General features: G+C 40.5%; 1 protein-coding gene across 3 annotated transcripts in view; it reads left to right on the plus strand.

Moving 5' to 3' along the window:
* Nucleotides 1–24219, plus strand: part of AFF2 (ALF transcription elongation factor 2) — a 343346-nt gene that overhangs the window by 296930 nt on the left and 22197 nt on the right. For 2 of the 3 annotated variants that reach the window (XM_050901642.1, XM_050901643.1), the window contains exons 10-15: nt 9524–9686; nt 10219–11238; nt 13348–13472; nt 19687–19921; nt 21854–21993; nt 22552–22615. In XM_050901642.1, coding sequence (XP_050757599.1) covers nt 9524–9686; nt 10219–11238; nt 13348–13472; nt 19687–19921; nt 21854–21993; nt 22552–22615 — 1747 coding nt within the window. The remainder of the gene's footprint in view (nt 1–9523; nt 9687–10218; nt 11239–13347; nt 13473–19686; nt 19922–21853; nt 21994–22551; nt 22616–24219) is intronic. The other variant, XM_050901644.1, reaches the window with a different exon arrangement.

Consider the following 24219-nt stretch of genomic DNA (forward strand, 5'->3'; position numbering starts at 1 on the left):
ATGTTGTGAAGGATCTTCAGGTCCATTTATCACTCAAAGAAGCACCTTTTTTTCCTTAATACCTACGTATGTCATAATTAATGGTGGATGCTGCTTAAAGATTTAGCTCTGTTCTTAACATAAGATCCTTCAAGATGATATTTAATCCTAAATAGATTTAATAGCTTTTTTTTTTAATCTATAAAGTAGTGTATTATGTAACTGGCAAAAATCAACAGCATTAAAAGGAGCTCCCATTAGACAGAAATATAGAGAAGGTTTAGATTTTCACTCCAAATGGAGTTTTTCACCCCATTTTACAATAAATTTTAAGGAAGACACCTATGTTTCAGCATTCAGCTTTATTAATATTTTACTAGACAGGTTTCTCCTTGTTCAAAAAACAAGTCATGTGTGCTGAAGTACATCTTTATATCCATGGAAGCCTCTGGTGGTGTGCCATAAATTCATCATGTGCCTTTAGGAATACTTCTTTAAAAACTATTTCAGAGTAATTGCCCATTATTAATAACGATGATTCCTTTTTATTATTATGGCAGTAGCAGTGAAACTAAGTGTCTGCTTGTGGTTTTCATTAGTGTCTGTGTACTTCTGTGGCCCCTGTTATCCTACAACTTAAATCTGATGAATGTAAATATGCTTGGAGTCTCACAATACTATCTGTATTAAAAACAGGGAAGAAGTGCCAGGAATTTAATTATTTTGCCCATTAAATCCCAGAGAGACACAGGAATCGAACGAGTTTTCTAAAGTGTCAGACCGGTGCTATAACCACAGGGCTGTCTTTCTTTACAAAGGTGCAGTAATCATCCCCATAGAGGTGGATTATTTGTGCCTTAATCATTTGAGTACATGCCTATGAGCCACACCATGCCTCTAGCACCAATCCTGCTGTTTCATGCTTTGCACAGTGTATAATGCACGGAGATCGCTACCAGTTTGTGAGCAGCTGAAGCTCATTTAGTAAAATATTACCCAATTTGTTCTGATTGTACTCAGTTTTTATCTCTGCCCTTTTCTGTATTGCTTGCTTTACTCGTCATGCTCCTGACAATAGCCACGGTTGGAGCAATCTTGGGCCTTTTCTAAATAGGGGTGGCTTTAACAGACTGCAACAGGCTGTTTTCCCTTCTCCGGCTTGCAGAGACTCATGTTCCTGGTTCATCCTCTTTGCTCTGGTCTGGAAGTGGTTATACTGCTGACCTGCTCCCAAGGGATTCCCCTGGAGAGTAAATCCTCAGACGGTTTCCTGAGCTGATATTGTGCCACTTGTACGTGTGTGTGCGCTGTAAAGCTCTGGAAAATCAGGATATGCTTTTTGGCACCTTTTCAAGCTCAGAGGTGTTGTCTTATACGGGGAAAGAAAAAAATCCTACTTTCTCATGTTTTCTGACTGCTTGGTTGCTCAGGATAGTAAAATTAGCTTTCCTCAGATAGCAGATGAGACTGGAAATGTTGAGGATTTGGAGGTGTCATGTGGATCCATCTGCACCAGTGTGTTTTGGTCCCATAGCTCCCAGTTCTCTTCACACTGGGCTCTGTAAGCCGGATTCTGTTTTCAGTTAGAACTGAAGTAGAACTGAGTTAGAACGAGCAGAGTAGTTCATTTGCAATGTTATGTGTCCCAGTTTCTGCCATACACTTTGCTTTTAGAGGTTCACTTTGGACGTTTTCTATCATGACCACACTTGGACTTTCTGCTGAAATAAGTAAAATCAAAGTGCAAATAAGTGACTCATTGAAAAACATTTTATATTAACTTAAAATTATAAACAGTAAAGGGATGAATATGTTCTTCTAAACTTTCACAGAAGATTCACAAAGTGTACTGAAAGATGCGGTATTCCACGTTTCCTTTGTGGAAAATAAATAAGTTTCTATGTATCAATACTCACATCTAGCTTGATTCAGTGGGGCAATATTGATATAATAAAATGGTTCCATTTACATCAAATGAGGCCCTTTGGAGTCTCACAGTAAGAGATAGTATTCTTGTTCTTCCAGAAGCCAGACAAACAGTAGCACATCAAGGCATAGTACAAATAATGCTCTCTGACACTTGAATCCATTCACTAAAATATTGTACATCAAAAAGTCTACATACATTGCATTCCCTGAATAATATCATGCTCACAAAATTGTTTCCAAACTCTGAGGTGAGCAGGGTGATGCATGCACAAATCATGGATACAATATTGCTTTTAATATGCAAAATCCCCTTCTCTTCCATGTCAAGTGTGTATAAGAGTGCTATGAAATTGGAAGGAGAACGATTACCATACCAATAGTTCAGGAAGTTTTTTATGTGCACCGTTAGGGATGTGCCATTAAAATTCCTCCTCTTCTGTTTTTTTTGTTTTGGTTTTTTTTTTATAATTTCACGGGCAGTTTGATATGTTACACCTGTTCTTTATCGCAGGTGTGATAAAGAGTCAGAACTTACTGTAGCCCAGGAATAAAACCTGGAAAAGGGTCAGAATAGGACAGTAGAAACAGTACCATGGTTTAAGTCACATTGCAGATGTAGATACACAGTTCCACCTAGGATTTGTGGCTAATGTAATTCTTTATTGGAAGGCTTTGACCTTGTTACGGATTCTTGGCAGCTTTTCCCCACTCTATTCATTACTAATGCAAGCTGTCAATCACTTTAGTTCTGCTTTGACATAGATTGTGGCTCATAGGAGTTAGCTCTGTCATTCTTTTTATTTCTTTCATCTTTACTATCCTTTTTTATGGTCTTTAAAGCTGGAAGTATAAAAGGGTTATATGTATATGAAAAAAATCTGTTTCAGTAACTCTATCAACCTTGTTATAAACAGTCTTTGATTAAAACAGTTACTTTCGAACACAGTAAAATGAGAATGTGGCTTTTTACGTACAACATCTTGTAAATTACCCTCCCCCTCAAAATAAATCAGAACTCCTATTTGCATTACAGTGTTCAGGATTGATACCGGCAGATCAGCTGCCACGTCCTGACTAACAGAGAGGTTTTCCCTTTCCATGTGTTTTGACATGAGAGCGCCATCATAAGTGATGTCTTACTACGCGTGCTGATGTTAGTTGAAGTAACAATTTCCACACCTTATTTCATTTCATTGACCTGGGTGCTGATGAATATTTTAAAAGGGCTTGATTCACGTTTTCAGCTCCTGTGTCAACCCAATCTTTGAAAGTTTAGATTTGAATCCTACCAGCCTGATGATAAATAATTTAATAGTAACCAATGGAAAGGCAGTGAACAAATCATTCAGAGCAATCCTTTTCTTTAAAAAGCAATCTAATGGCAGTCATATATAAGTTTGAAGATATAGATATGAACAATTCATTATAAAAAAATGGCAGCTCCCTTTCAAATTAGAAGAGAATATTACTTCCTGATAATGGTGTAAGAATAGAAGAGAAATAAAACTTCGTTATTGAACAGTTATGGTATTAAATTCTGACACTAGATATTAATCTGCTAGGTGCTGCTCTATTATTATCTGCTAGAATAATGAAGCAGCCTTTTTTGAACATTTACACAGAATTCAGTGAGCCCAGTAACTCCTAGTAATGCCCCTCAGGTTCACAGTTTTTCTGTAGAAATAGACTCTGGAGGAGAGATTGGGCTAGCTTCTGAAAAGCTGAAGCTGGTTTGTTCCTCTACCTCTTCTCTCAGAATAAAGTGTAGTGAGTGGGAGAACAACAGTATCCTCCCAAGAGTGAGTGTTACCATCTACTCTGGTAGATGCTGTAGTGTGGTTGTAGTGCACAAAAGTCTTACTCAGAGCTGGGTGCCCACTTTTCAGTGCCCTGTGCAATCAGAGCCTTTGGTCTGAGGAACTTGCATTTTAAATAGACAAGCCAGAGTAAGGATAGGCAACACAGTCTCTCTTTTACTCAGCAGGAACTGACGCACAGATGTATTTTCTTCTCAGACGCAAAGCAAAATTCATCCAAGTCCCAGTCCAGTGCCTGAACAGGAAGATCAACCACTCTGTCAAGTCTGTAGTCACTTTTCCAGTATAGACCTTCCCCTTTCCAGATTTCATTGGTTGAATTTTCCCTAAAAATAGGCCTGTGCAGTAAAGCAACCTTTGTAGAGTGCTGCATCTTGTGGAAATACATTGCCAGCATTGACACACTGTTGACTCACTGGTCAGTTCCCATCTACAATTTCCCACTGCCCAGCAGCGCCCTGCTTTCTCAAAGTTTACATTTTGATTTCTGGGTAGAGCAATGGAACAAGTGGCCAATTCATCATTGCCCTAAAAAGGAAGGGTTGGAATGAATAAACCTATTGTTGGAGGGCACTGTCTATTTGCCAAATTCTCTTCACAGCAATTAACATGACTACATCTAATTGGTGAAAAGTTCAGGGAGATAGCTAAGGACTTGTTCGGATTTTTTGCTCCTTGATGAGTTTTACTGCAGTAGGCTGAATTATATGACTTTTCTTTACATATGTATTTACAGGGCAAAAAGTTTATTATTTTTCTTATTAGAGGTTAATGAGTTTTAGTATTTCACATTATCTTTGTTTTAACTACTAGGTTTTATCTTGAAAATCATTTATTACAACAGTGGAGTAAATGATGTGTTGAAAATAATACAATAGTCTAGATGACAACAACAACAAAAAAAGTGTAAGCCACATGTTGGACCTTCAGTTCTCTAGGCAGCGTAATAATCCAGACACATAATAATGCCATGTCTGCTTTAATTGGCTTTGGAAAAATAACCCGTGAGTTAAAAAACAGACAAGCTGCAGGGAGACATTTAAATTTAGGCAGATCACCCATACCAGTGATCTGCAGTGAAAGAAATATGATTGGTATGTGATGAGCTTGATGCAGTTCCTCACCAGGAGCCAGCAGCAGCCACACACCTGCAAGTCTCAGCTGCTCTGTAGTTAAGCTTGAGCTCAACAAGTGCTGAAAACCACTGGTAGGTACTGGTGATACTGGTGTTTGTCCTCTCCTTCAAGACATTTCTTATCTCATACTTTGTGCCCACACTGTGCACAATCATGCTGCCAAGCAGCAAGGGACAGGGGAAGTGCCGTGTGCTGCAAAAGCAGAAGAAGGGAGATAGGTGAAAGTGCTGCAGAAGAGCTTCCTTCCAAATTGCTTCCAGATGTGCAGGTCTCTTCTGTCTGCTTCATTGTTTGATAGCAGGGAGGAGATCAGCTTACCAGCCGGCAGGCAACTAGAGACATCATCATGGTTCTCCTCCCACCTACACTATGGGTGTCACTCCGGTGTCTCTCGTCTCCATGGCACAGGAGAAGCTACTTTGGAGAGGGGTAAGCAGGTGCTGATCCATCTGGCCTGAGTAATGGAGATCCTTGCTGCTGAGTCACGTGTGTATTTTTCCTTCCAGATAGCACGCCCGTGGTCAGGGCTTTGGGTCAGGGCAGAGCATGTCTGACTGCCCTCCAGGACTCAGCTCAAGTGCTGAGCACAGGGCTTGGAAAACGGGGAGAATGGCGAAACTGATGTTTCCATTAACTGTAGAGATGCCTCGCACTTAGAGAATGTGACAGGCCTGCACTGAGTATGAAGATGATTGTAATACATCTGATGTTTGCTTTGTGTGTTTGGATTGCAAGCTCTTTGGCCCAAGGACTGTGTCTCATCATGTATTTACACAGATCCCAGCACAGCGGGTCACTAGTCTCAGTAGGGGCCTCCAATCTCAAGTGATAATAATGAACTGGCTTTCTTCTAAGTGTTATTTACCCAAACAATACTGTGTTCCATTGTGCAGCATTGTTTTTATTAATATTCTTTTTCAGTTCAAATTAAATAAAAACATTGTCCACCCAAACACTGAGGAACACTATGAGTGCTCATCTCCTGCTGGGAAATAAAAATTCAAGAGTTTCAAATACCAGTGCTTCCTGCCCCCTTTAGTCACTTTGAGGACTTGTGTCCGATGATAAAATGCTTTAAATCCATTTTAAACCTTGTCTGGGCTGGCATTCCTTGTCTGGATCTTAGCAACACAACAAAGCTTGCTTTGAAAGTCTCTTAGAGAAGCAACCCCCAGTTCATATAGTTGATACTTATGTGAAGAAGCCCAATTTATTTGTACAACAGCTGCTTGAATGCACATTTGCAGAATCTATCCCAGCATCTTCTAAACCATGTGATTTAACTTTAAAGCTGAAGAAGTCTTTGGGAAGAGTGCAAACCAGCCTGTTCCTTTGAACTAAAAGATACATTTTATTTAAGGAAAAAACCCCGGAAGACAACCTGGAATCTCTCCACTAAACTCATTTTCTTGGAAGCAAAGATTTTTTTCCATGCACTTGTATGTGAAAGGTCTGTATATTTTCTTCTGTTCTGCTGAACAGCATTATTAGAAGTTGATTGTGCATGTAGCTATGTGCAAGATCTGTCTATCTTTAGTATGGTGAGATGCTAGGAAAGGTATTTGGGGTCTTATCTGATTGTTTTGCAAAGCATACAAACAGAGTTACTCTCAACCCAAACTACGTGATGAAAAGTGAATGCTTCTACTTTAAAAATGTAGATCAGCAATGATGCCTTCAGCATGAAACCGCCCGATGTAGCCAAGGCATAATTTTATTATCCCAGATGAAAGACAAATATGACCTCATTGTGTTTTGTATGAAAAACATTATTTTGAGTCTGTCTGGTTCCTGCAAGCTTGCTGAGCTGTGTTATTCAGTAATGTTTGGCATATGATAACTTTTTCTGAGGCTGGTGTGCAGAAAGAAAGAAAATAAGGCCAGGTTGGAGCTGCCATCTATTTCCATGGTTTTATTCTTGCCCTTTGAGTTCTTTGTCAGGCAGTTGCAGTCTGCTACAGTACAACTCCAGTTGTTTTGTGTAAGTGCATCCCAGCTACAGTGTCAGTTCTCTTCCAGAGTGCTAAAAGACGTAGGTTGTGTTTAAAGGCTAGAAAGGTCTGGCCTTAGCTGCTGGGACACTGGCTTTTCCTTGTTTGATCTACTGTAAGAGGTGATATTCTTTAAATCAGCTATCTTAATGAGAGCAAACTTGCCAGCACTGACAACAGAGCATTTTCTTAGGCAGATCTGCACAGATGCATGAGCAGCCACACACACATCCTTCTGTATGCGGGTTGCCTGGGCATAAACCACCCCAGGCAAGGAGCTTTGTCACTGCCAGGGCCTGGTGCAGGTTTGTATGCCCTGCTACAAAGGTGCATTAATTCCCTGCAGGAACTGGGCCGCAGGGGACGTGGCTGATGCGCCACCAGCTCGGTGCACCCATGGGCCCCACTGCTCTCTGCAGCAGCAGCCAGGCAGCCGTATGCCCAGCCCTGAGCTCTTGGAGAGGCTGCTGAGGGTTACGCATCTCTTCTTCTTCACAGCCGGCTCTCTGCTAGGGTTGTGACAACTGGAGTTTTCAGCAAGGATGAAACATTAATATTGCCATGGTCACTTCCAGTTTGGGGTGAAAACAGAAAATAGAAGTGAAACAGATGAAGCTCACAGATGTTTCATTTTGGTACTTTAGAATGGAATTGTCGTGTTTGCCTCCTCAGTTTGGGAATCCTTGAAGATTTTTCTATTTTTTTCTTATTCTTTCTTCTTGGAAACAATTGTAATGAAGTAGGAAAGCTTGGTTTTCATCTACTTTTAGTGTTTTCCAAATAGAAAGTATAAGACCAAAATTACAAGGTATTGAATTGAAAGGCAAACTCCCCTACACACATATTCACCTTTTCTCCTCTGTTCTGTTTCCTTGTTTAATGTAAAAAAGAAGTGAAAAATGTATTTCCCTACCCTTTCTTGAGCTTCACTAAAAAGGAGGGATAAAGAAAGAAAAACAAGTGCACAAATGGTTTCCAAAAATAATGACATTAAATACAAAGTGTAAGATCCATTTTTTAATTCAGCAATGTTTAGTTTTCCATAATACTTTTGGAAACGCCCATATTTTTAAAAGCATCTGTTCTTTTGGTTTACTTGTTAGTTCCAGTTGAAATTTTTTAAGCAGCTCTACTTCAGTCAGTTGAGTGAAGAGCCTCTAGAAGAAGAAGAAAAAAAAAAAGTATATGCACTTAATCAGCAACAAAGTTAGTGATCTGTAGCAATTACCCAAGTGAGTAATTTTGTTTCATTAATGCACCTTAAAGCACCAAGCTGTTTTGTCAATGGGCACTGCAGGGCCATTGCAATGCTCAAAGAGACAGTTATGTTACCAACCGCGGTGTAAGGGATAGGTTTACCAACAAGGAGGGAGAAAGAAAGTAGCTTAGCGTAAGAAGAAAATTAAAGATCATCTATTATTGTCAGGGAAGCCAATGGCAATACTTGTAAAGACTCTAGCAGAGCAGGGTCACACATCAGTTTTTTCTGGCTTTTCGAACTTCCAGTTTCTTGGTTACTGTGGTTTTTTTTAAGAGGGCATCTTGATGCACATAGCATCTCAGTCTGAAAGGGAAGGAGGGCATGTACCTGGCTTACCTGAATCCTTCTCGGAGGAAAGTAGAAAAGCAGAGAGCAGAAACGAAGGCAAAGCTGTATTATAACTTCTAGGCATCTCTGGATCACTCAATATGGGACACACACAGCACATGATATATTAAGGTGAAGTATTGAATATCCATAAAGGACTACTAGCAAATGGTGTCAATTTTCAAACACTTTGCTTTGTCAGCTTCACAAATTTGAAATCAATCATCAAAAAGTCTCTGTATAGATCAGCTGAAGAGACATAAAACTTTATGGTTATCTTCCTGACAAAAAAGTTGAAATTAAAGATGAGTTTATAAAGACTCAGATGGCAGAATTCTGTAGTGCTAAAAACTGGGGTCATCCAAACTCTCAGTTTAGAAATAAATGCTGAGGAAAAACAATGACACCCAGTGCACTGCTAATAAATACATCTTGGAGGACAGTTGAACACGCAGAAAAACAGATTTCACAGAGAGGCTTATTTCACAGAGAGGCTTATTTTCAGCACGAATGCCATTTTCTCACTGCATTATCATAAACATGAGAGAAAAAACAGCTATAAATAAAAAATTCTTGGGCAGTCCCTGGAGACTTGTCAAAAATATGTAGTTTTTGTATGTCGCAGTGTAAAAGTACTCATTAAAATTAATTTTTAAAATGCCCTGTCCAATATCAGTTGCCTGATGTCCTTCCTTTGATCATAAATTATAAATGAACCTGCAAAAAATGAAGAAACCATGATTCCATTAATGAATTATTTAAGTGTGATTGTTAGTTTTCACAATCATTGGGCTAATAAGCTCAGGCTTGTGACACTGAAGTGTTTCTCATTTGAGGGTGATGATGATGGTAATGTTATTAACACCATTATCAGTGTGTCCCGTGAAGCATAAACCCAACCGGCTTCTTTGGTGGCTACGCGGTGGCGTGGCTGCTGGAGCTTTCATTGGGTCTGTACTCCAGGAGAGGGAGTTGACACTGAGGAAAGTCGGTGTGAACAGGGTTCGCTGGGTGACTCCCCCCAAGGCAACACTTTAAAAAAGACAAGCAGCATACTGACACGAGAGGATCTTCTCCCCACAGCAGCCTGCCTGTGCCAGCAGCACACGCAACCGGCTTGGCCCATTCCAGCGGAGGCTCCGGGAGCTCCAGCGAGTCCGAGAGCAGCTCTGAGTCTGACTCCGACAGCGAGAGCAGCTCCAGTGACAGCGAGTGCAACGAGGAGTCGCGCAGTGCCACGCCGGAGGTAAAGCCACACTCCCAGCTCCTCCCCAGTGGGGGCTCAGTGGGGGAAGCGTGGAAGGGAGTGAAATCCTGCTCCCTGTTAGGAAAATGTTGGATTTCTGTGCTGTTTGATGCTGTCGACTTTTTTCTCCCTTTACAGTTTTACGTGTATGACCCACATACTCATTCTAGCTTTTGGAAGAATCCTTCTGGCCTACATTTGAATTGCTTTAAAGAAATATTTAGATTTTTGCCAGTAGCTAGAGAAGATTTTATTGACACAGTATTCAGCTGGGACTAAGGAAAGGCAACATGACAAAACTATGTCTTCAGGGACTAGCTAAACTTTTTAGTTGTATTAAATTTCTCCAGGGCCACATTGTAAACCAGATAAGGAAGCCTAATTAACCATAAATACTCCATAAATACTCCCATAAAACTAGCAGTCACCACTAGTTGACTGAAATAAAAGGGTACATTAAAAACATTCTCATTTAAGGGGAAAAGCATTGCTTCTGTCTGAGATTTGTTCCTTGTCTTTCTTCAAACTGCAGCCTGAACCTCCCTCAACAAACAAATGGCAGCTGGATAAATGGCTAAATAAAGTGAACCCCCACAACAAGACCATCATCAACAATCAAAATGAGCCTCACAGCGAGACCAGCTCCCAGGCCCAGAGCAACCAGCAGGCCGAAGGGCCAAACAAAGGGAAGCTCAACAGCAGCCTGCCCCCGACCGATTCCAAAGACCGGGCGATCCTTAGTCCCATCCGAGAGAAAGCCAAACCACGGGTTGCCCAGAAAACCCCAGAGGCAAAAAGCTCCAAGCAGAAGTCACCAGCTCATAATGAGCCAACTTCACAAAGGACTACTGGGAAAAAGCAACCCAAAAAGGTAGAAAGGACTTCCAGTGTAGAAGAGTATAACTGGCCCAAACCAAATAATACCAGCAACACTCCCAAAGAAAAAGACACACAGGAACCCCCTGAGCAGCCAAAGGTTCGAACTAAAGCAGCAGTTGGGAAGACCGCTCCAAGGAAAGAACCACGAACTAGCACAGGTCTCACTTCAGAGAAGAAGAAGTACAGAGGCCCCAGCAAAATTGTCCCTAAGTCCCGGGAATTCATTGAAACGGATTCATCTACTTCTGACTCAAATACAGACCAGGAGGAGAGCTTGCAGGCTAAGGTATTGCCAGCTTGTGCTGGGTCTGGCAATGGCGTCAAAGTGAAGGACTCTGGCAGCAACATCCTCAGCGTAAGTAGTTTAACTAGCAATGGCAGCAACACATCCATTGACCAGACCAGCAATGACTTGGAGGAGCAGCTCTTTTCTCCTATCCCAATCGTACAAAATGAACTTCTGTCCCCACTGAGAGAATATGAAGAACTCAAATCTCTGTGGGTGAAAATAGACCTTAGTTTACTCTCTAGGATACCTGGACAAGAGCCTTTTGAGACCACGTCTGTGAAAAGTGAACCAAGAGAGGCAAATGTGAAACACAGGCGACCATCTCGAGAGTCTCCTACCCCAGCAGCTGAAAAAGCATCCACAAAATCCAAAAGGAAACACAAGGTAAGTCATTTTCATCGTTTGGAGGAAAACACTGAATTTCTATGCATCCTCGAGGTCAGGACCGCAGTCAGTGATTCCTCACTGCACCTGCAGCAGGGCTGTAAGGAGGCATCGTAACACTAAGGCTTTATTGTTTTTACAAAGGATGTACATTAACAAGGGCATTACAAATTAACATCAGCAACTAGTAAAAAACAAACTCCAGCTGACAAAATCAATGAACAATGTATTTTTTTGAGATTTATTTTACAAGATTTTTCACTGTTATTTGTTCACTTATCCATTAATTTCCAGTGTTCTGTAATCAGCAGAAAGATTCCCAATGATGAGTTCATATTACTACACGTTCAGCCATACTCAGAAAATGTGACTTCTATTTGGAAGGCAGGGTTTTATTGTCTGCAGAATTAAGGCATTTTCACCACTGGCTTAAACAGGCATAGCTTCATTAAAGTCAATGGAATGGTGCTTGCTTATGCCCCTGGTGAATTCAGTCTTTGTATTGTTTTGTTGTGTAAACAAATGTGATTCATAGAAATATCATTTGCTTAACTAGCTGCTTTCTCTACACAGCTACCTGAAAAAGTTAATATATTTTAACTTAAGGCATTATGTTTTATCATGTGTTTTATGTTATTTGTGCCCACGGGTATCCTGTCTTGTGGGATATGACGGTGCACTTCGAACTAAATGTGTTTTCAGGAAACAAACTGAAGGTTTGTATCATAAATGGATTTTTGTAGTCAGTTTTTCCAGCTGAAATGGTTGTGCTCTGGTCTGTCTGTGAGAAGTCATCATAGCGTACTTCTTTTATACCCCAAATTTTATGAATCATTGTGAATGTGACTTCAGCTGTCCGTTCTAGTGGACTTCTTGAAATCCTGAGTTTGAGCAGTTCAGTGGTACGAGAGAGTTAATACAAGACAAAGACAGACAATGCCAGGCAGACACAGGGTCTGCACCCCTGCCTACATGAGTCACTGCACTGGCTCCTTCCCTGTTGCATTAAGTGGAAATAATCACATGAGTAAACTCAGCAGGTTTTTATTCAATTTATATTCTAGCTGTACACTAAAGGCAGAGATGTAAGAAAGAAGGAGAAAAGAAGAAAGAGGAAAGGGATGTATAAATGTCCATGCTTATGTGTATGTATAAGTACGCCAGGGTGTATATTAATTATACAAAAAACCTTCTTGCTAGGTAACGTAATGGAGTGTCAGTATGATGGAGAAGGACTCTCGGCTAAAACACAAGTATAGTATTGGCAACTAAAGTGAGGGCTCCCAGGAAACGCTGGAACCTCATAATTTCATTAGCTGGGACTTTGAATCAGAAAGTAACAAAATGAGGAATCTCGCTCTGGCACTGTACAAACATAAGCTACGCCCTGAAACAGCCCGTGCAGTTGCTGTATGACTGTTCACTGCTACCTAAGGGGGAACAAGCCAATTAGGATGACTTGAGGGTATATCAACAGTTAAAACGGGGTAGGGAGAGCCTGATTTGTGTTTTTAAATCATGCCATTAAAAGATTTATTTTAGCCATCTACTAGTGGGCTTGAAGGCTGATATGAAGGTTCCAGTGACAGAGCAGTAATCAGCTTTGCTTGTATCATCCTAGTTCAGGGACAAAAGCCATGCATCAGGGAATCTTTCAAAGCAAATTTTAAACCAGCTATCGCTGTTAATGACTACCCTAGCTCAGTCCTGTAGTCTGTTAGTCCTGTGAGGAATACTTACTGAGGGAAGTTTTCCCATCAACTTCCATTAAGTCAATGAGTAAAAGCTATTTACTTGAGTAAGATTTGGTGCTATCAAGTCATTCCATCTGAATTATTAATTAAATTCCAATGCACTACAGAAGATAACTATAGCACATGAGGCATTTTGCTTCCTAATTATCTGGCTATGTCACTTGTTATATAACTTCATGTCATGTGTTTGGAGCACGTTTAGCCCTGATTTCAGGTGACTTTCACTTCTCTTAGACCAGTATTTTAACTGCTGCTGCTGTGAAGGAAATACACTGAGATTCCTGAGCTCCTCTTAATGGCAAGTGAAATTGTGCATAGATGCTGGATCTTTCAAGCTCTACCTTTTTTGTTAAAGCAGACAGAAAGCCTGGATACCTTTGTTGAAAGCAAGAAGCAGCGCCTGGAGGACCCTTCAGCTTCATGCCTGCTCCCACCTTGTATCTCTCCGATACCGAACCACAGATTAACCAGCACTAAAGAGTAAGTTCTTTTTTTTTCACATAACATCCATGAGGGATTTCACGGTACTGTTCTACAAATGTCTTTGCTGTAGAGCCAGATGGGCTTTACAGCCCATAAGCATAAGTGACCCGGCATTGCTATTCCCATCCATCAGGAAGAGGATTCACATGGTTCTGGATGAGATTCATTCATCCTTCTGATGGACTACAGGAATTCGGAGTGCCACCACAATCCTGGTGTACTCTTCTACCCCCTTACCGCATCCTTTCAACGTTCTTTCTTGCCCCCATCATCCTTAACCTCTATGGCCAGAGAATCCTACTAAAAGTGGGCTTTATTTGATTGCCTGGAACTTATTTTTTAAAATCCTTTTCGTAAGAGACAGTTCTCAGTTTTATTGAACGAAATAGTGACTTTGCCATTCACTTCAGCGGCTCTTATTCTTTAACTGTGTATACAGCAATGCCGGGGTGACCATCCTAAATGTTTCAGACATACGTGCTTTGTATTTCAGCAGACATATAATCAAATAGTTTGTGCCTTTCAGAGTGTCTTTGAGAGATGGCTATAATGCTTGAGCAAACAGGCGCCACGTAAATAATGATTCTGATTAGTATAATCACAAGATTAACATTCTATAAATAACCAAAGAGTCCAATTCCCTTCTGTCATCAATTTTGTGCTTTTACGATTTTGAGATGAGGCACTTCTTTCTGCTTCGCACTAGGACGAGCAAAGAATCAAACCCACAATGTGCTTCTGAAAATAATTTGATTGTAGTAGTATTTAAATTTAGATAAAGTTCAAAAATCATTTATGAAATAGCACACAAATTTTAAAATCCATAAAGAAGGTTGAGCATCATTTTATTTATACTGGTGTAATTACGGAGTAACTTCAGTCCTTGAACTAACCCCTCATTCTACCACTGAGAAAGCTGGAGTCTGGAAAAGGCAGATGAGTTGAAAGTTACAATGTGATCTGTAACATGTTGCACGTTCGATAAACATCATGATGGGTGTTACCCGATTGTCATTGCTAGAAATACAATGAGCAGAGATATATTGCAGAGGGAATCAAGGATTATCCATCCCCAACACCTCCACAATCCATTAAAAAAATCTTTCTATTCTTGTCGCCAGCAAGCCCAAAGGATCCACCCCCAACCTGATGTTTCTTAATTTGAGCTTGTTTTCCAGGTCATTAATTTGATTCCTTAGAGCTTTCAAGCCTTTGGTATTCTCTGTTAAAATATAATTGTGTCCATCAATAGTTATTTCCATATGCTAGCTTTTCCTCTCATCTGCCTCAAGTTTTGAAACAAAATTTTCTGACTTCTTTTCCACTGCAGTGATTGAGACCTGGATCACACTGCGTTTGTTATTAGTGTCTTCTGAGTTCACTTGAAACAAATGCAATATTGTTTGATAATTCAGGTCTTCAACTCCCAGAGATGTGCGACTGAATATAGATCAATGTGTTTCCCAAAAGATTAGGGAGCTGGCTGAACTGTGTGACGACAAATTTCTGGAGATTTTTTTTAAGCAGTGAGGAGTGGTTCTGTTCTCCAGAGGGTTAAGTAGAGTTTTAAGGGGAGGCAGAAGAAAGGGGAAGGTAAAAGTACACAGTTCAAGGGCATGGGGGAAAATAACACTTCAGTGGTAAAAGGTTGAAAGACAGGCTTTGCCATTTGCTCCTTTATTCCCAAAGGTTCTACGTTTTCTTTCAGAACTCCAAAGTCTCTACATAAGGACTTTGAGAAATGAGGGTGATTCAGCTACACGTGTGATGGTGATCAGCCATTAAGAAGGTGTTAGGTCCCATGGTGGATGTTCTCACTCGAGAGGAACTTTAGGTCCCCCCTGTTAGAACTTGATCCCTGTGCCAACAAGCCAAGTTCCCCAAGGCAGACTTCGGAGGCTTCATTGGGCTTTTTTATAGATACAAGAGAGTTTTGACAGAAAGACCGTGATCTCTGGGCCAAAATTTGGAGGCATTCAGGGATCTGGAGGAATCGGGGAAAGAGAGGCCACACCTGTGCTTTTGCAGCTCCCACTGGCTGCCTGCCTATCTATGGTTTAGGCATTTGAATACATTTCTCTCATAATCTTTCCCTAAATATATGGGCTCAATAAAGCAAGCAAAGATGCACAATTAATTTTTAAAGGGTTACATGTCTAATATGGGCAATTATATGCCTAATTTCCACAAGTTTCTACGACTACATGTACAATTTGAGTCCAGAAATTTCAAATGGTCAGTTGTGAATTTAAAAGCCATTCACACAACCGAAGAGCCAGTTTGTATTATGTAGTCATTGCATAAGCAACTAGTTATCTCTCTGTTTGTTTCTTCCCTCACACACTGTGGGGCTGATGCCTTTTCCTAAATCTGATGTGACACTTAAAATATAATTATTCAAACTATTGCCACTGTATTTTCCTTATTTCTGATATTTCATAGCAAATGAAGGAATAGATGATACTGTGTTTTGTCAAAGTAATTCATAGTAACACCTTGAAACACTGCTGTGAGGCTGGATTTTTGTCAGATCAGCTGCTCACTTTGCAGCAGAGGATTATTTATGTATTTACTTGCTTGCCAGAGCAATTTTAATTTAAGCATTAATTGTATGTGCTGCCGAATACCATTTATATCTGAATACCTGATTGGTAGACCTAGTCCAGACAGAGCACTATTCACCAACATTTGGCAGTTTGTAACAACACAGAGAGTTATCTGCTGCTGCAAACTGTGAGTCTGAGTTTCAAACTAGACTCATACCAGTGAAACATGCCTGCTGTCTAACAGCCACCTAGAAGTCTGTCTGAGGCAAGCGTTTCAGCCTGTTTTTCAAGATTTCCTGTTCCCTTTTGTTTGACCTTTAGTTAAAGATGCACCTGTACTTGGCAACGTATATTAGCCGATCCCTTGGGTAGTCACAACAGCGTTCTTTGGGGTTCGTTCACGGCAGAGGCAGCCTTCTGCATCTATGACAATGACTTCAGCTTCATTCAGCTGCTGCCATATGGTCCAAGCTAATGCGGGAGTGACCTTTCCCTGCTAACCCCCTGCAGAAAATCAGATACACCGTCAATGTGCGGCATTTCATTGTGGACAGGGAGAGTAGAGGCAAAGGAAAGCCAAGTGATTGGTATAGACAATGGCTTTGTCTCACTAATAGGCCAGAGATACCACTGCATACCACAAGGAGTGGATAAAGAAAGGGCAAAGAAAGGCAGCTTGAAATGTGAGAGTAGATGGAAATTCTCTCTCCTTCACACAATGACCTCTTGTTGCCTGCTTGCTTGCTTTCTGCCCTAAAAGAAACCAGGCTGAAAAAAAAAGCAGATGGGGAGCCTTCTCATTCCTTGATAATTGGCCTTTTCAGACACAAAGATTAAACTCTGCAGCCACAAGACCATCAGTTCTGCTTGTATTTTTTCCTTGCACTTTTATTGTGTTTCTCCCTAGATTTTAAATATAGTTTAACTAACAATCATGTCAGCAAATTAAACCATTGAGTCTCGGTAATTATTGCAATAAATTCATTCAAAATTAGCGATTACTGCAATCAAAGACCAGTTTCTTAGCCCATTAACAGCCCAAAGCAAAGTGACAATCTGGTTAACTGCTGGTAACAACCTATTTCATGGAGGTTATTGTTAACATAAATGCTTTGGCGTAAATCTGAGAGAAGTAACATTGCTAAATAAATTATCAGCTTAATTCCTACAAAAACCAATAGGACTAAGTGGGTAATATGGAAAAAAAGAAAAAAATAAAACCAGACAGAATTATAACTGTAAAGTATTGTTGGGGTTTTTTTAATTTAAGTTACGTAGTAAAAAAATCCTCAAGTGCGTTTTCCTTTGTGGTTAAGTCTTCCCACCCACAGAATGACTTGTGTGCCAGAGCGGAGTAGCTGCACCTATATCTTGGTTTGCCCCATCTTATATTTGAGCCCAAAGATGAAGCGAACTGGTGAAGCTTTAAGTAGTGAAGTTTTAACCATGGTACCTGCAGCCTTCTTAATTTTTTCTTGTACTACTCTCTTAATCCCTCCACCTCCGTGTAGCAGCTGAGGAATGTTGCTTGAATTGCTTTATATGTGCCTTAAATTTCCCCATGCAGAGGTAGACTCTGTGCAAGCAACGGAGTCCTGCATTAGCCCTGGAAATAGCCACGGATGTGCTGAGGAACCTCACTAGTGGTGCAGGGTCAGATCCTAAAGGGGACTTGGCCAATGGCTCACATTCAGTTTTTCTTCAGATGCTTTTGAGATAGATCTACCAGACTCAGCTGCTCTTCCCTTTGCAAAGCTGTACCAGGGAGAAAGCAGAGCTCCACACACCTCTGTACACAGGGGCACGGAGAACCACTTTGCTCTGTGCTCCCACCCATATACCCTTGTTCTGGGTTCCCTGTGTAGGACACTCATTTGGGAGGCAGAGGGTTTGGATTCTGCTCCTGGGTATTTCATTAACTGTGTCTGCTTTGCCTCTGTACGATCCAATAACACATGCACACTTTCTTGGGGCAGTGCTTACCCTCCTCTGGAAAACTTTCCTCTGGAAAAAGTTCAGAGAATTATTGTGCTATAGCTATGGTAACTTGTCTGAGCTCCAAAATGCCCTTTGGGGGTAAGAAAGCTAACAGATGGGGCTTTGAGTGAGAACTTTTTGGAGGACATGTTGCAGGACTACATGTGCATAAAATCAGTCTCCTCAAAGAACTGCCAGTCTCTTCCAACCTGGTTGCTTTCCTTTGATCGTCTTCAGGCCCATGTGTTTTCTGAGCAGGACAGCATCCATACCAGTCCTACTGTAAGGCAATGTGAATTCTGTGCTCGTTTTATTTCTTCAGTCTGAAGATCTTTAATATCAGAGAGTTTCAAATAAGATATTTTTAGCTCTGTTTCAGTTGAATTAAAATAGTTTTGAGTAAAAGAACTATAAAACCTGAAACATGGGGAGTTTGTTTGATTTCACTCTGTGATTTCACAGCTAGGCTAAAATATTTTTGTATCACCAAAGGCCCAAAGTAGGGGAATGACCAAAGCAGGTGTAGATGTTGATACTGTTGGTGAAACTGCAAAAGAGGCCAGACTGGAATGAGAGGGAGCTCCAGAATGAGGAGTAAGGAAACTTGGGTTGCCTTCTCCTCTTTCCCTGGTTACTTTAAGGCAAAGTAGATCTATAATTCCTGACACTGACTGAAAGTGACTGGCAACAAAACATAAATTCTTGTTGACTTAATTTGTTATTGAAATTTTAGTCAATAATGATGAAAAGTAAATGATTGTGTAGTGCAATATTAGATGTCTAGCAAAAGATTAAAATTCAGGTTATCTTCATTGACTGAGCTAGGACAGTACCTAAAATAAAAATCTATGAGGAGATTAACATGTTAAACAGTCAGTGGGGTGTAGGGTTTTGTTTTTTTCTTTTTTGATGGATTTGAGGGGAGAAAGGTCTAGCAGGTTTTTTTGTTTTTACTATGTATCACAGCTGCCATTTCTAGCCAGCTAAAAATTTCTGTACATAAAACAGACAATAGATTATCATATTACTTGAGCTTTCATGTCAAAACCACATTCATTTTCTGAATCATGTTCAATTCATCAACCAATATTTGCTCAAGGGCTTTTGCCAGCTACAATGTATCATTTTAATATAGTGTTGAACATTGGTTTTATTCTAGAGGTCAAATAATTATTATCTTGTTATTGTTATGGTTATCATTTTGTAGTTGTTATAAATTTTTTTTTGGTTCCCATGCCATGTGCTGTTATGTTTTTTTGCAAAGGTTGCTTATGTGGGCCCTAATCTACCTCTTAAAAAGATGCTTAATGTTAAACACATAAATAGTCATACTTCATGTCAAAGGAACTAACCCCATGCATAAAACTTCCCAGCACTTTGCTGAGTCAGAACCTCTATGACCTCTGAAATGAAGACTGACTCAAATTAGCATTTAAATTGGGTGCAATTTGTACTAATGCACTGGAAGTTGTCCTCCAAAGCAGGAGGTTTCTGCAGCCATTGAAAAGGCAGAGGTTGCTCTTCTGTTTTCACTGCCTGTCCCCTTTTGACTTAGTTCCTAGGACTTGGGGACTGCAGGACATATTTGAGGGTAGAGCTGGCTTCTCAGTAAATAAAATGTAGAGCTTTGTGCTATGGAGGATTAACCAAGGTTCTTGAAATGCAACTGGTTCTTATCTGTGTCCCAGGAGCACCGGTAGCTCAGTGAAGAAGGTGGCAAAGAAAAGAGAAGAGAAGCTGTTCCCTCCTCCATTATCCCCCCTCTTGGACGAGCCTGTGCACCGGCGACACAGCAGTGACAACAGTTCCTTCAGCCAAGAGACCAACATCACAAACACCTCTCAGACCAGCAGCTCTTCCTCCTCTGTTTCTAAACACAGAAAGAATGAAAATAAATCCTCTTCTAACCCCAAAGGAATCTGTGTAAGTAACTGACCTCAGTTGCTGGAAGTGAACAAGATAAAATTAACTTGGCTTTGTTCTGTTTGATTTTTTCTCTCCAGTATCTATTTTTAAATGCTTATGTAGCCCCACTCAAGAGCAGCGAGGAGTGGATCTTTGCAGAGCTGGGCATAAGCAGCTCTTGCAAGTTCCATCTTTAGGTCAGCATTAGGCATCTACTTGGCGTTGTGTATCACTCCCTGAAACACCCGCTCTCTGAGCCTCAGAGGAGAGCCTTTGCAGCCACCAACTAGCTGCAATTAATCCCTTAACTCTCTAGCTACAACACACACATTTTGAAAAAAAACTTCAAGAATTTTGGTAGCCATCACCTGAATAATTACCCCAAATTCTCAGCCAGAATTAAGCACTGCAGTTATACTGAATATTGAGACCTAAACTAAACAGACAGTAAAAATCTAACAAAAAGCTACCTGTCCATAGCACACTCAACATGGAAATATCTTCTCTCAGGTTTGCAGGCTCCCAGCTTCCAGCAGTAAGGTTTATTTACACCTAATCTCCATGAATTATGTATATAAGCTTTTAGATACCGTGTAAATAGGGGGGGGGGGTGTCCCCAAAAAAACCATCATTCTGTTAGGGCCATCTCCCCATCAAAGGTTTTCGCATAGACAATTCTTTCTTGCTTGCTTTTCACCAGATTCAGATGGTTTTTTACTGAAAATACATGAAAAAAAGGCAAAACTAGAAGCTGCATAGCAAATTCACTAAAAAAAGTAAAATTTCACATCAGTTTGTCATCCTCTTTTGGGTTACACAGGGAAACTTCAGGTGTTTGGCCCGTTTTAGGAAATAGTCCTCCCTCTAGAGTTTCAAACATATCATTTAGTATCAAACTGTATCTTAGTATCACTGTCAAAATTAAAAGTCAAGAAGAAAATTCTGCCACAGAAAAGGACATGCATAGCCCTATTTTTCACAGTTCGCTGCTTTGTGAGAGGTTGTTACCCTGCACTGTAATAGTAAAACTCACAAGTTGCATTAGATCGTAGGTGACAAATCACTTCACCTTATTCATTCATCCCTGTTGCTTTCTGATATCATTGTGTCACTTCAAGCTGTGAGAGTAATACACACGCCTTCAACTGAAATCAATGCCAAAATGAACTGCATATGTCAGCAAATAAACAATGCTATGTAAACAGCGGGGCCACTTCCTCTCACTCCCAGCATCTCCAGTCAGATATATCCTTGGTTTATCTGTTATCCTGATACATTAAATATTTGTCTTCTAAAATATGTTAGACTTCTTTCTCTAGTTCATTGGTTCATCTGTAATTTAGTTTATCTGGTTGCAAACCTAGCTTGCAAGTTGCAATTGCCTGATTTAAATGCTTCTGTTATGCTTCTGGTTTTAATCAATGCAAAGTCACAACTCCTGACTTCTGCTTTCCATTCTTCTCTCTGTTCTGTGTAGTAAGGGTGAGGAAACCGTTCCTTGCTGAAATCCGAGCAGACTTTTCAGACACCTTACAGTTAGCTAATAATAATATAGAGAAAAAGGTTACATTAGGTGATGTACCTTGAATGAAGTTGAGTTTACATCCAGCCCTTCTGCAGGAGATTTCCCCACCCTTGCTTTAACCAGTGTCTCTAGTCAGTAACACTGTGGTGTCCAGGCTGACTTCACCTAGGAGTGTAAGTTAATGAGTTCAGGTGAGGGGTCAGAGGTAGAGTCATATTCCCTAATTAATCTTATAGGCTTATGTTATAAAGAATGGAAGGGTGGTTTTGTGAGGTGACCTGGATGTAGTTGGGTATATATGAGTGCTACTTTGTGCCTTAGCCTTTTCTTTGTTTGGGGGTTTTTGTGGGGGGGTGGATGTGAGCACTTATATTGTTGGAAGGTGTTTGAACTATGAAGAGTTAATAACAGTCCTTTTTTTCCAGGAGGAAGAATCTCACAATACACCGACAGCCAACACTCTTCTTGACACCAGCCATCTAGAAACAGACATCTGGTCTGCAATGCCAACACTTTCCAATGGGAATTCTGAGCCCAGAAGACCCAAAATAACATTCGATGATGTGTAAGTATTATTGGATCTCTGTGCCAGCTGCATGTTATGTACTTGGGATTTTCGTGCAAGCAGAGCTCCCAGGGAAAGCGAGTGTCTTTGATTATAACGCTAGCATTGGGCACCTGTGTGGATAGTGCTGCACAAAGGCACACACAGTTTTAATCTTTACAAATGAACTGTTGTCACTGATTAATGAAGACTCTGTTGATAAATGTTTTCAGATCATGAATGTTGGTTCACAGTAATTCTTCTTCATTTTTTTATTTTAGCTCCTCTAATGGAAACTTCTTATACTTAATTAGTTTAAAATATTTTTCCTTTTCCTCTGTTCAGCACACATTAATGGGTCCTTTGGGTGGCCAGTTTCTACAGCTAGTTATTTTACATTCTGGTCACCCATCATATCTTTGCATACAGCAGCTTCAGATTAATATCAGGTTAAGATTTAAAGAGATAAGTGGGCGTATATGTCGAAATTGTTCTTGGAAGCAGTCAGCAATTTTCTCAAACAATGTTTGTCCAACTGTATGGAAACAAAGACTTGAAATAATTTATTTGTCTCTTTAGGCTTCACAATGCGGATTATTACATGCAAGAGGCTAAGAAGCTAAAGCATAAAGCAGATGCATTGGTAGGTTATCACAGGGGGGTTTTGTCTCTTCCACTGTGGAGCTGGGCGTTACAAAAATGTACATTCTGAATGTCATCTGAAGCCTCAGACACCAAGACGAACCCTGCTATTGACTAAAGTATGCTTCAGATTGTACTCCATAAACACACTGTCCACAACAAGTCAAACCCTGAGCATCATTCCTAGCCTTTAACAATTCATTCCCAAAAAAAGAAGCTCCTTACAATAGCTGGTATCTCTGCCGAGGAGGAGCAACAGTCATGCTGTTTATGAAGGATGTAAGATAATTTCATGAAAGATGATATCTATTTGAAATTTGTTTTCCTATTCACTTTGAGCCTGAAACAAAAGTGTTGAAATATTCCGTAACAGAAAGTTAAGAAAGGCAAATCACCCTCCACCCCATTATCGTGTGGTAAAACTGTTTGATATTTCCAATCCAATTGTTTAAAATTTGCAGCAATTGATTTTTAAATAGTACATTCATTTTTATTGCATGCTGTTAGGCTGGTAAATAAAGACTTAACACGCTTCTTCCCAAAAAATCTTGCAATGAGGTAGTTCAATGCTGGGAAAGCTTTTTCTCTCATTTTACCCCAGATGAAATTCCAGTAAGATTGACCTAATTTTGCAAAGTGTTTTGATTTTGGTAAAACTACTTAATCTGACCGATTATACTCTGTCCTAGTTTGTTCAATCCAAGCTATTGCTAGCACTGAAGTGCCTTTAATAGCCATTTGCTTTGTAGGTAGTACGCTACATAGAGTGCAGAACAGCAGCTTATTTAGGCAGGCTTAGCGGAACTTGACTCCTCTATTTATTTAAACTAAGATGTCTAAAATGGAGTGTGGCCATTCACTTTGCCCCTCAAAATCACAACTGAAAAAGAACTGGGTGATTATTCACCTCTCGCTTTATTATTTGTGGGGTTTTTGCATGCATAGTGTATCATTCCACATCAGAGATTTTGTGCTTGGAAATAAGTGTTTGTCCAAAAAAAACCCCCAAACAATCAAATGCTATGTTTTTAAAAAACAAAACAAACAAATAAAAAACATACTGGCTCTCCCTCTGCTGTCGGTGAGCTGAATGAGAGTTGACATGTCAAGCTGCCTGCTTCAGCTCTCCAGGCTCCCTTTTGACTTGGGGCACAGCGTTACCAAGTGTGTTTTCTGTGGGAAGTGGGTTCAGGTTTTTGGCAACCTGCTGTGACTGTCAGTAAGTTAGCAGTCATCCCTCCCGACCTGCCCATTTACAGGAGGTGGCCTGCACTGATTCCTGCAGCCCGACTTAGCAGAGCATGTTCAGCCAGAGCCCTGACATCTGCACGCGGGAAAGGCTGGCAGAAGCAGACTGACAACACCTCCCACAGCTGATTGACCTTTAAAGAAAATACACATGGTTCTGGCACAGGGATGCCTGCTCCACGCTAGCAAATATTTACAGGCTCAGGCTCCTGATGATCTCAACATGCTATGTCAATCCACTTCCCTCCACAGCCTGATTCACTCAGAAAGTGTTGACCTGTCTCCCGTCCTCTTACCTTTGACTATGCCTTGCGGAATCAGGGGTGTTTCTCAAGCAGAACTAAGAGGAGCAGGCAC

Source organism: Gymnogyps californianus, chromosome 9, assembly GCF_018139145.2.
Source record: "Gymnogyps californianus isolate 813 chromosome 9, ASM1813914v2, whole genome shotgun sequence".
In the NCBI taxonomy this organism is placed as follows: Eukaryota; Metazoa; Chordata; class Aves; order Accipitriformes; family Cathartidae; genus Gymnogyps; species Gymnogyps californianus.